Source organism: Nomascus leucogenys, chromosome 2, assembly GCF_006542625.1.
Source record: "Nomascus leucogenys isolate Asia chromosome 2, Asia_NLE_v1, whole genome shotgun sequence".
In the NCBI taxonomy this organism is placed as follows: domain Eukaryota; kingdom Metazoa; phylum Chordata; class Mammalia; order Primates; family Hylobatidae; genus Nomascus; species Nomascus leucogenys.
Window position 1 is genome coordinate 151,758,033 of NC_044382.1, and position 12,068 is coordinate 151,770,100.

At 60.0% G+C, this 12,068-nt stretch overlaps 1 protein-coding gene across 7 annotated transcripts in view; it reads left to right on the forward strand.

Annotated features, from left to right (window-relative positions):
- Positions 1–12,068, forward strand: part of GSE1 (Gse1 coiled-coil protein) — a 500,133-nt gene that overhangs the window by 448,092 nt on the left and 39,973 nt on the right. For 5 of the 7 annotated variants that reach the window (XM_030819556.1, XM_030819565.1, XM_030819581.1 and 2 more), the window contains one exon: positions 11,391–11,609. The exons of the other annotated variants lie outside the window; for them this stretch is intronic. In XM_030819556.1, coding sequence (XP_030675416.1) covers positions 11,391–11,609 — 219 coding nt within the window. The remainder of the gene's footprint in view (positions 1–11,390; positions 11,610–12,068) is intronic. 7 annotated transcript variants of the gene reach the window in all.

The window sequence follows — 12,068 nt, forward strand, 5'->3', positions numbered from 1 at the left end:
TGAAGCTGAGCCTGGGAAGGGGTTGACCTCTTGCTGTTATACCCTGATGGAGTTGCTGTGTTGATGACATCTGAGTGGAGTGTCTGTGCTGAGGGTCGCAGCTGCAGCTCCTGCAGGGCTGTTAGTTGCTCAGACCTGCATGTGCTTTCAGAACTGGGAAGGCCTGGTGTTGAAGCTGGCCGGCCTGAGACCATAGGGAGGGGAGGGGTGCAGACTCTGGCAACCTGGAGACTGGAGACTTAGGGACAAACTAAGGGAGAAGTGCCACTCATGGGGCTGTGGGGTTCTTTTTTTTTTTTTTTGAGACGGAGTCTCACTGTTGCCCAGGCTGGAATGCAGTGGCACGATCTCTGCTCATTGCAGACTCCGCCCCCCGGGTTCACGCCATTCTCCTGCCTCAGCCTCCGGAGTAGCTGGGACTACAGGCGCCCGCCACCTCACCCGGCTAATTTTTTGTATTTTTACTAGAGACAGGGTGTCACCGTGTTAGCCAGGATGGTCTCGATCTCCTGACCTCGTGATCCGCCGGCTTCGGCCTCCCAAAGTGCTGGGATTACAGGCGTGAGCCACCGTGCCCGGCTGGGGCTGTGGTTTTTATGGCTTTGACTTTTCAAGAGAAACTGGGCACCTTCATGTTGCCTTGAAGCCTCCTGTTTTAAAATATTGCCCATTGAGTCTCATTTAAACAACACAGCATGATTTCAGGTCAAATAAAAACAGGTTGAAGAGTAAAAAGCTGGCCCCTTGTCCACTCTTTTTTTTTTTTTTTTTTGAGACAGGGTCTCACGCTGTCACCCACGCTGCATGCAGTGGCGCAGTCGCAACCCACGGCAGCCTCAACCTCCTGGGCTCAAGTGATCCACCACGTCGGCCTCCCAAAGTGCCGGGATTACAGGCGTGAGCCACTGTTCACTGATCCTCTTGTCCAATTATTTGCACCCTCTCTCCATGATAGTGACAGGGAAACTGAGGCTGAGGCCATGCGGTGCCCTGGAAGTCCGCCCTGAGCTGTTGGGCGTGAGTCAGCCTGGGTCCACCCCTGTTCCCCCTGGTTTTCCAGCTCGGGACCAAGCCCTTTCTGCTCAGCCCGCATAGTGTGTTCCCTCGAGGCTGCACGGCTTTCAGCCTTCAGCGGAGGTTGAGGCTGACTGAGTGGGATGTAAGGACCCCGGTGCCTGCAGGCAGGCCCACAGCTCCTTCTGACTTAAAGGCGCCCATTTCTGCTGGTGTGGGCGTCCACCCTGTTGGAGGGAAGGGACGTTTTCCATTCGTCGCCATCTCCCTGCCTCTGAAGCTGGAGACCCTGGACCCCTCTTCCAAGGCCACGTGGCCCTTTCTGCCCCCGCACCTCCTTCCCTGCTGCCCAGGCCACTCCTGGCCCCTGTATGATTGCTCCTTTGAGCACCTGTTGACATGCAGCTCCTGTACGGCCTGGTCCCTGTTCTTGGCTGGAGACCAGGGGCCCTGTGGGCAGATGTCGGCACTCACTCGGTACAGAAGGGACAGGCACTCATAGGAGACGTCCCTGGATCCTCCATCCCTCCCACTTACCTGAGGGAGCTTGTTAAACACTCAGCCTCGTCCACACTGGGGAGAGGAGGGGGCCTGCGTTTCGTGAGTCCTGGTGAGGAAGTGTCTCAGCATCCTCCTCCTGCTGGCCCCTGCCGCCCGGCCCCCACCCGCGGTCCCATGGAAACTTGGAGACCTCAGTGCTCGCCCTGGGGTGGGGGAGCCAGGTTGGGTTTCCCTCCTGGGCACCTCTTGCCTGCCTGGACACCTTGCACCCCATCCGTTCCCCTGCCCAGGGCCTCTGGAGGGAAGAAGGGCTCCCGCAGGAGCGGGTGCGATGGAAGGCCGCCTGGTCAGCTCTGGTGCCGTGCGCTACACAGGGCACCTGGGGGCGGTTCTGGGCTCCAGCACAGGTGTCCTTTGGCCGAGAGCTGTGGGAAAGTGGGGCTGGGGGAGGCTCCCAGAGCCTTCCTGTTCCCAGCTGTGTAGATCCCGTCTGTAAAACGGGTATAGCACACGGGTGGGCACCCAAACAGCCGCCACAGGGTGAGAGCTGCCGCAGGGAGGGGACCCCAAGTGACGCCAGCCATTTCCAGTCCCTTCTCACATTAACGAGAAGCAGCCGGCACCATGGCCAGGACAGCTGGGTTTCCTTCCAGCTCCTGAGTCTCCATGTATGATCCGGCTCCAGGGTGTGAATCTCCAGCCTCTGTTCACCCTCTGTAGGCTGGGAGTGAGCATCCCACTGTGTGGAATAAACAGGTGGAGAGAGGTGCCTGGGCACCGCCAGGACCGCTGCCTCCAGGAAGCAGCCCATAAGGAGAATGTGACAAGTGATTCCAGGGACCACCAAGGGCACAGGCTGGCAGAGGGGCTGGGAATCAACCGGCGTGGGTGAGCCCCTGGCTCCGTCTCAGCTGAGCTGTGTGGCCCCAGCGGCCTGTGTCACTTTGCTGTTTGCAGCTTTGCTTTCTGGGGTCTGCTTCCATGAAGGGAAGTAAGGGTACAGGTAGCCGGCGCCCTGTAAAAGTTGCCCTCTGGTACCCTGATCGCCGTTGGCTCTGGGCACCATCTCCCAGAGCCACAGCTCTGGACACCGACCCCAGCCTTGACTCAGGCCCCGCCCTCCCCCTTGGTCTGTCGTGCCCCTTTAGGAGGCCGCCTCCCCGCCGAGGCCAGGCTGCTGCCCGCATCTGCCAGTCCCGCCCTCCCCGCCACCCTCCTCTCCAGCCCTTCATCTGCCCGGCCTGCTTCTCCACACACGCAGCAGCCGCTTAGGATAATCGCGTCAAATGTTGCTGCCATCTGTTGCCTGACTTCCCGTCCCTCGCCTTCATCCGGGAACCTCCGGGACCAGTCTGTGGCCATGAACCTCAGTCGCAGGACTGTCAGCTCCTAGGAGGCTGCTGTGCGTGGGCCCCCAGGATGCAACGTCAGCATCCAGCGCCTTCTGTGCAGAGAGCCCCTCTGCTGTCCTCAAAACTGTAGTGTGGCGTCCAACCTGGGAAGCCCCTCCGGGTGACCTGGCCCCCCTGGTGACACCCCTGGGTTTCACCTGGTCCCTTGCACTGTCCAATGCCATCGTGTGGACACCTCCCGAGAGCTCTGCACCCTGTGTTCTTCTGCAGAACACGGCCGCCTTTGTGTTCCCAGCATGGCAGTGAGCAAGACAAGGCTGGGGAGAAACCGGGGTGGCCAGCCCCCTCCCCATTACCCCCATTCACAGCAGGGCTGCAGCTTTGAGGGTGTCGTGGGGCTCGGGCAGAATATGGGGTTCAGGGTGGCTGCTGGGGGCCCTAGGCATTGCTTGGGAGATGGCTCATTGCGGGTGGCTCCGCGTGGTTGAGTGGAGGGCAGCGTCTGGGGGCTCCTGCCTCGGCTCTGAGCGTGGCAGAGGACAGGTCTACACGGGCCAGGCACTGTATTGCTTTTGCCTCCTGGGGTAGGGACTCATGTGGCTGCACAGGTTGCCCCTGCCCACCTGCTTGTGTTTTCCCAGCCCTTCTTGTTCCAGGTCAGGATCCCGGCCACCTGCAAGGGCTGTCCCTTGCCCTAGCCTTGAGTGATGGCCCTGACCGGTTTCTGGGGCATAGAGCTTGGGAAGCAAGTCCAGTATGGGGACCCAGGGCAGCCTGGCGGGGGGGTGGGGGTGGGTTTTAGTTGAAAAAAAAAATTAAGGGACAAGCAGGCTGCCCCCATGCATCTGGAGCAAGAAGACCTCTCCCCAGGGTCTCCCGGCCCCTCTCTTGCCTCCACCCCCAAGAAAAATTGCTTTGTGCAAGTGAGCTTGGAACGTGTGGAGGGCAGATATGATAATGAATTTATTATGAAGCCACCCAGGCTCCTGGGATCACATGGTGCCCGTGCAGCCTCAGCCGCCAGGGTCTGTAGTAGGGTGACCCGGCCTCGTTAGGGCCACAGAAGCTTCGTCCCTTTGGGGGAGCAGGGATCGCGGGGGCGGGCACCAGTCCCCAAGCTGGGGGACGCCCTTTATTTGTTCACAAACATTTCTTTCTGCGGTAATGAAAAATTACCAAGAGGGGTGATTAGAGAATCCAGGTCCAGATTGTGCGTGCGGGGCCTGAAAGTGAAGGCCTGCTGGGCCCAGCCTCACGGGGTGTAATTACCCCACGGGGGGCTGTCAGGGGGAAGGGGCGGATTGGTGCTTGAACCGGGACCCAGCAGAAAATTCATCTCAGCTATTAGCTTGTAATTACAGAGCACGGAGGGAGCAGGCCTGAGGTCTGGTGCCGGGGAAGAGCCGGGATGAAAGGAAGCAGTAATTATGGGATCCGCAGGAGGCCGGGAGGGCGGCTGGCACGCTGATTAATAAGCCCCTCCACCCTCGTGGGGAGGGGGAGCGAGGAATGGGACACCATATTTAATGGAGTAGAGAGGCCTCCCCCCTCGTTAAAATCCTGCTGTTGGAGCATTTGGACAGCAGGCAAGCCGGTTTGGGGTCTGTTCTGAAGAACCAAGGATGAGATGGGTTCTGGAAAATAGCAGCTCGCTGGGCCAGCCAGCCTTGCCCCTCTCCACTGGGACTTTGCTTCCTTTTCTTCTTGCCTTTTTTTTTTTTTTTTTTTTTTTTTTTTTTTTTTTTTTTTTAAGCATTGTGCTGCTTCTGACCATATTAGAAACCTAGCCAGAGAATAGGAGAAAGTATTGATTCAAGAAGCAGTGCTTTGTTGGGGGGGCCTCGCTCGGGGGTGGTGGTCTCTGCTTCCCCAGACCTTTCCTGTCTGTGAAATGGTGGGACCTGAGAGTTTTGCGGTGCTGTGGGCAGCTGCTTCATTCTCCGTTTCCTGCCCTCTGGCTCCTGGCAGAAGCCTCTAGGTTCTCAGCTCTGCCAGGCAGACTGTCTAGACCAGGTGGGTTCTTTCTGGAACGGTCCAGGGAGCAGATAGTTGAGGCTCACCTGAAGAAGGGGTATGTCCCCTGGCCCCTCAGTTTCAGGGTGCCCAGGGCCGAGGGGCCTTCAGGTGTCTGGCTGTGGCAGCTTTTTTTTTCCTGGGGGTGGGGGTCAAGGTAGCAGCTGACAGTGGCAGGAAAGGTTGTGTAGAGCAGCACGTGATGTAAATAAGAGGGTGGGGGCCTCACGGACCTGGTCCACCTAGACCCCTGGCTCGTTTTCGCCTGCCGAGCTGCACATGTCAAGAGAGCTTGTACCGTGTGGAGACAGCCCCCGGCCCCCCGGCCCCCCGGCCCTCATCCATCACAGGCCTTCACACGGTGGAGCTTATTCCCAGCTGTTAGGATAATGAATTTACATGAGCTGATAATGTAGACAAGAATTCAGTCAATGTCCAGGGGCGCAGAAGTTAATAAATACCTCTCTAATGAGGGCAGCAGGGGGGTGTGCGCTCCCAGGGCCTCCCTCTCCCCGCTACCCCTGGGTCCCCCACGGACACCTTGGCACCTGCCCTGACGTCAGCCAGAGAACACCTGCATGGGAGGAGGCCCGCATCTGCCTCCCTGGGGAGGGCTGGGGGCTTTGTGCCGAGGCCTCGGGGGCAGCAGCCTTGAAGTGATCGCACCAAGCCTGTGATGGAGGGGCAGGAGGCAGGTGCGCCCTGGAGGCTGTGTCCATTCGCAGCAGGCCCAGGGGGGCCCCTCCAAGGATCTCTGGGTTCCCCGGCGCTTGGCCTCCTGTCCTGGCCTCAAGGGAGCTGCGCCCGGCTGCTGCGGCCCCCGCCCCGCCCGCCCAGTGCACACATACTGAGGAGCAGCACTAATTTTAGATTCCCCCTAATGAAGCCGCTCATTTGGAATTCTATTTTAAGTGACCTGACATCAGCAGAGCCGCTTCCCAGGCTCACAGCTCCTCAGGAGCCTGCAGCTGACACCAGGGCAGGGATGCTGCCTGCAGGGGACCCCCAGGGACCCAGGGAGACTGTACCTGGGGCTGGAGGGGGCCCATGGGGCCCGGGGAGCAGGTATTGGGCTTTGTCAGAGGCTGGGGTAGGTAGGTTGCTGTCAGGATGCTAGTGGGCTGGTGATAGTGACATTGCAGTAGCCTCAGGCCCAGGCATGGAGGGAGCGGGCAGAGGGCCTCCCTGGTCACCAGGGAACGGCTGGGGAGCTGTGGGTGAGGGCTCAGGTTCAGACTCCTGCAAGGACAGCCCAGTTCCCTCCACCTCTGCCCTGGGGCTGGACGGCCCCACGCTTTTGTTGGCGGTGCTGGCTTTGTGCCGTCGAGCCGCCATCCCTTTGAATGGCCGCCTTTTAAAAGCCTGGTTCACTGCAGAAGAATTAGAACATACAGAGAGAGAAAAAGGATGAAAGTGCAAGACATAGCTCCTCTCGTTGCCATCTGAAGACACTGGCAGTAGTTTCAAGGTGTGTGCGCCATTTGGGGTCTGGTCTGGGACTCGCGCCATGGCCTCTGTGTACCCCTGATAGGGTTTGGATGTGTGTCCCCTCCAAATCTCATGTGGAAATGTGACCTCCAGTGTTGGAGGTGGGGCCTGGTGGCAGTGATTGGATCATGGGGGTGGATCTCTCATGAAGGGGTTATCACTATCGCCTTAGTGATGAGCACGCTCTCGCAAGATCTGGGTGTTTAAAAGTCTGGGACCTCCCCACTCTTGCTCCCTCTCTCCCCACCGAATGTGTCAGCTTCTCTCGCCTTCCGCCATGATTAGAAGCCTCCTGAGGCCTCCCGAGAAGCAGATGCCAGCAGCACACTTCCTGTACACCCCACAGAGTCAGGAGCCAAAACGAGCCTCTTTATGAATTCCGCAGCCTCGGGTATTTCTTTATAGCAACACAGACAGCCTAGTTCAGCCACCAAGCCCGTGCCTGTGGCTGGTGGTCACGGCACGTCTGCCTGGGTGGCCGGCCAGCCTCATGAAGGCCACGGGAGAGAGAATTGGCGTCTGCTCCCAGACCTCCAGGGCCGGTCACCTGGAGGTGAAACAACCATACAGTGCCCCACGTCCCCCTTCTTTTGTGGTACCATGTGGTGTGGGTTGCAGGGCACAGTCAGCCACCCAGCCTGCACTGGAGATCAGCCCCTCCTGCAGCCCTGGAGCAGGTCGAGCTGGGCCCTGGCCGGCGTGTCACATGGGCACTGTGCTGAGGTCATCTTAGCCCTGCTCTGCACTGGCCCTGGGATCCAAGCCTGCCTTCGCCTATCTGGGAAATAGGCCCAGTCACAGCTTTCTCATAGGGCGGCCAAGATGTAGAGTGGCTGGCTCTCTTGACGAATGTGGGAAAGGGGGATGGGGGATGCTGATGCTCTCTGGCATCGAAGGGACATGTTTTGCAGACTGTGGGTGAAGATGCGGAGTCTCTGTGTGCAGGTAGTTTCACTTCTTGGCTTTCTGATGGATTGAGGGGGCGGCCTGGATTAATAGAGGGTGTAGCGATGCTGACCGTATCAGTTGTCTAGCGTTGTGTAACCAACTGTCCACAGCTCAGTGGCTTAAACATAAAACCTTTATTATCTCAGTTTCTGTGGGCCAGGGATTGGAGGATGGCTTAGCTGGGTGGTTCTGGCTCAGGGTCTGTGATGAGCCTACTTGAGATGTTGGCTGGGGCTGCGGTCTCATCAGAAGGCTGGCCTGGGGCTGGAGGATTCATTGCCAAGGTGGCTTTGTCACATGGCTGTTGGCTGGAGGCCTTGGTTCCTTGAAATGTGGGTTTCTCCATGACCCGCTTGAGCATCCTGCTGACCCCCCTCCACTGGAGTGACCCAAGAGGGCCAGGAAGGAGGCGATCTTACCTTGGCGGCTGCAGACTGCTGCTTCTATTATACTCTGTTCATCAGAAGTGAGTTGCTCAGTCTGGCCCTCGCTTGGGGAAGGGAATCAGTCTCTACCTCTTGAAAGGATGATTGATGAAGACTTTGTAGACATTCTTTTTATTTTTTGAGAGATAGGGTTCTGTTACCCAGGCTAGAGTATAGCAGTGTGGTCATAGCTCACTGTAGCTCCAACTCCTGGGCTCAAATGATCCTCCCAAACAGCGGGGATTACAGGTATGCACCTGTAGTTTCAGGGTAATTTATAGAGACAAGGTCTCTCTATGTTGCCCAGGCTGGTTTTGAACTCCTGGCCTGACGCAGTCCTCCCACCTCACCCTCCTACTTATCTGGGATTACAGGTGTGCCCACCACGCCCAGGATGAATGTTTTTAACCATTACAGTTCAGTCTGTCTTAGCTGTGTGTGGTGCCACACATGTGACCATTCACGCCTTCTGATGAGGTGCCATGGTTGGGCCATGTACTGGGCAGGTGCTGGTGATGAGCAGTGGGAGCCCAGAAAGCCGGGTTCAAGTCCTGGACATGCTGCTCAACGGACTGACGTTGGACCAAGCTTAGGTGCTCTCCTGGCCTCAGTTTCCCCATCTACACGCTAGGCCTCTTAGGCTTGGGTGATGGCTGTGAGGGGTGGAACACAGGCTGGGTGGTAGGTGAAGGTTCAGCTTCTGTGGCCTCTCCTGGGCTCATTGTGAGGCTGTCTTGAGAGATGTCCGACTGGTCTCTGTGACTTCTGAGAGCTGCTGCAGTATCCCCTGGGGGGCTGGTCTTTGCGTTCACCGGGGCCCTGCTCCTGTCTTCCTGCTCCTGTCTCCTAGCGCCACCCTCCTGAGTGCCTCGTTGGGACCACCAGGACCTGGTTCACTGATGTCCACGTGGGTCCCCGTGAGGGTGGGGCACTTCGTGTTTCTAGACGTTCCCTCCTAAAAACCCCGCAGCCTACTCAGTGTGGTGCTGAGGGTGCTTCGGTGACAGGACCTGGAGGTCCTCTGGACTGCTCTTGGCAGCCCCTGTGTGGGCCACGTTCTCCAGTGTCCCCTGCAGGCACCAGGACAAGAGCTCTGGTCTCCCCCATCCCCCAGTGTCCTGTGGGTCACCTTTCCGCAGCCACCGGTCTTTTGGGGTCACGCGGTGGCCCTCTGCCGAAGGTGTGTGGGCTCGTGGGCAGGGTGCCTACCAGTTTGATACCATGTGCCCTCCCCATTGTGGCTCCGTTGGGGTGGGCATCGCAGACCCAGAGCATGGATCCCATTTGCTGAGACACCTGCGTGGCTTTGGCTGGACCGCCTGCCTGCTGGGACTGGCATCTGTCCTCGCTGCCTGGCATGCTGTCTCATAATGGCCCTGGGGCGCCCCATAGGCTCTGAAGCCCCTCGTGTCAGTTCCCCCATTATGCTCCGGGGAGCGACCTCATACGGTCGGGTTTGCTGTGCTCTTACCCCGTTGGGTAGATGAAGAAACTGAGGCCCTGACAGGCTAAGTAACTTGCCCCAAGGTTGTTCAGCCAGAAGCGGCAGAACCTGGTCTGAGCCACAGGCGCGTTTTCCTTGCCCCCACTGGACCCGCTTCGCCTCTGTGCACAGGGAGAGGCGCCGATGGCAGCCCGGTGCGGGGGACAGGCAGAGGCCAGGCCAGCCTTGGGGGCAGCGCAGCCGGCGGTGTGGAGCAGAGAGCAGCTGGCAGGGTTCAGGCTGGCCGAGGAAGGGCCCTCGTTGGCAGCCCGCATTTTCTGGAAGTCAGGCTGGCGGGCAGAGGCCTCCGCCCTCCCGTGTGTTTGGATGTCTGTGCCAGGTTGAAGCAGCCTTGCAAAGGCAGTGTGGGGGTGCAGGTCCCCCTCCAGCTCCGGCCCCTCCAGAAAGAGCCAAGGGAAGACAGGCTAGGTGGGGCCCGCTGCTGCAGGGCCGGCCACGGCGCCACGTGGCTGTCGCCTGCCATGGGCATGGGGCTCCTAATTGGGGGTCCTTTGTTCCCAAGGTGTGAGCTCTCACTGGGGAGAACAAACAATGCCCCCCGAACTCGCTCCCGCCTCACTGTTCTCTCATTTGCAGCCCCCCTCGCAGGCAGTGCCACCGGCCCTTCCCTCAGTGCCCCCAAAGAGTTATTTTCTCCCTACGTCCCCTTTGTCAGGAGAGGGAGGACTTGGCTCCCTGAATACATGGCCAGGACTCATGGCCTTTGGTGGCAAGTTCTGGGGATAGCAGGTGGACAAAGGAGGTCTTGAGGGGGTCCTCTCCATGCTGCCTCCGAGCCTGCCCGCCCATGGGGACAGGATCCAATTAGACTTGTCAGTGTGACTTAGAATCTGGCAGAGGTGGGGTGGGCTCTGGAGGCCAGGGCAGCCTCATCAGGGGAGGAACCTGGGGGCCCCCTTGCCCTCACCCTATAGGAAGTGCACAGTCCGCTCCTCTTGTGTGTTGCCCCCTGGATCTCTGTGACACCAGCCCCACCATGTGTGGCCCCCACGCCCCCCACCCTGGCCCCCGAGATGCATCCACAGGGAGGAAGCCGGGACCCTGTGTGGGTGCTGTAGGGATGGGGGCGTCTCTGGGTGGGGAGGGATGTTGGTGGAAACATTTTGACCAGGCTGGGCTTTTATTGATTGGACACACGGGGTGGAAGGACTGAGGGCTTGTTTGGAGGTGGCCATGTCCTTTCCCCAGTGGTTCTGATGTCACCAGATGGCTGCAGCTGGGCTCAGACCTCCTGGTGCCGCCGCCGCTGCTGCTGCTGCGGTTCCCAGCACTGGCCGGGAGGGCCAGGTCAGCTGTTGCTGGGCCAGGTCAGCCTGAACTTGGCCCTGGGAGGAAAGAGAGGGTTCTAAGCTGCACTGCGGTTTGGATTTGCGGTTTTCTGTTTTTAGCATCTCCGGGCAGACTGTGCCCAGTAAGGGGCCACAGTGGGGTCTGCGGTGTGGCCGTGTTCTTCCCCACCGCTCCCCGTCAGCCTGCCTATGTGGCCCCATCTCTGGGACCCGTCTCAGACAGAGACGCACAGGGTCCCTGAGTGGCGGGGAGGCCGGGGGTCTGCCCTGAGTGCCCGTGTGGACTGGGCCGAGCTGGGGCCTTAGTTTCCTTTTCTGTAACGTGGGGCAGAACTCCCACTAGTCTCCTGAGGGCATTGCAGTGCGTGCCTGGCATCGTGTGCTTGTCGCGTCGGTGGCCACAGCAGTTGTCTTGGTTCCCGTCGTCCCTGGGCCTCTCTGCCAGCGTGTTTCTATCTCGAGGATACGGGCCGAACGCCTCCTCACCCTGGGTCTCAGTCTCCTTCCCCACGCCCTTTGATTGTCAGGGGCCTGTTGGGTGATGCGTGGGATCCCTCACGGCCCGCCCAGCCCGGACTGCTCTGGAGAGGTAGAGGGACAGTGCTGGCCCAAGCCGTTCAGCATCTGGGGTCCTGGGGCCCCCTTGGGTCTGTGCCGGGTTCCAGCTGGACTCTGGGGATGGGGTCTGTTCTCTCTGCAGCGCTGGCTCTGTCCTGTTCTTGCTTGTCCTGCTGGAGCCCCCGGGGCTGCCCCCGCTCCCTGCCTGCTGCTGCTGATGCCGGCCCTGCCGACCCTGCTCTGGTGCTGGGCACTCCTGCTCTCTGGGTGACCTCTGGTTCTTCTTTTCCTGTTTCAGGCATGAGCCATGAGCCCAAGTCCCCTTCGCTAGGGATGCTTTCCACCGCGACCAGGACCACCGCCACCGTCAACCCCCTCACCCCCTCGCCGCTCAATGGCGCCCTGGTGCCCAGCGGCAGCCCCGCCACCAGCAGCGCGCTGTCGGCCCAGGCCGCGCCGTCCTCCAGCTTTGCTGCCGCGCTGCGCAAGCTCGCCAAACAGGCGGAGGAGCCCAGAGGTAAGGGGGCCCGCCAGGCTGCGCGTCGGGGGAGCAGCGGCTCCCGAGGCCGGGACTCAGCCTCCCGCCTGCGGTGTGCACGCTCACAGCAGGTCTCGTTTTTCCCACGCCGTGTGCTCTGCATGGAGCGGGCAGTGCTGTCTGAGCTGCAGACCCTGGGCCCGCCCACCCCAGCACCTCCGCTTTGCCTCTGTGCTTCTGTTTCTCCTGCCTCTGTCCTTCCTTGGGCCCCGGAGCCACTGCAGGGGTGTCCGGCCGTAGCGAGGTGCTCCTGCCAGCTCTGTGACTTGGTTGGGAGGAGGGTGGGTGCCCTGGACCAGGGGAGCCCCAAGAGGCTGCAGAGGGAGAGCTGGGCCCTAGTGCTCCCGAGTGGCTCCTTGCCCAGGTTTTGATACCCGTCCCTGGAAACATACTGGTCTGGAGCAGGAGTCTGTGGCACAGCTGAGCCCACCGCTGCTC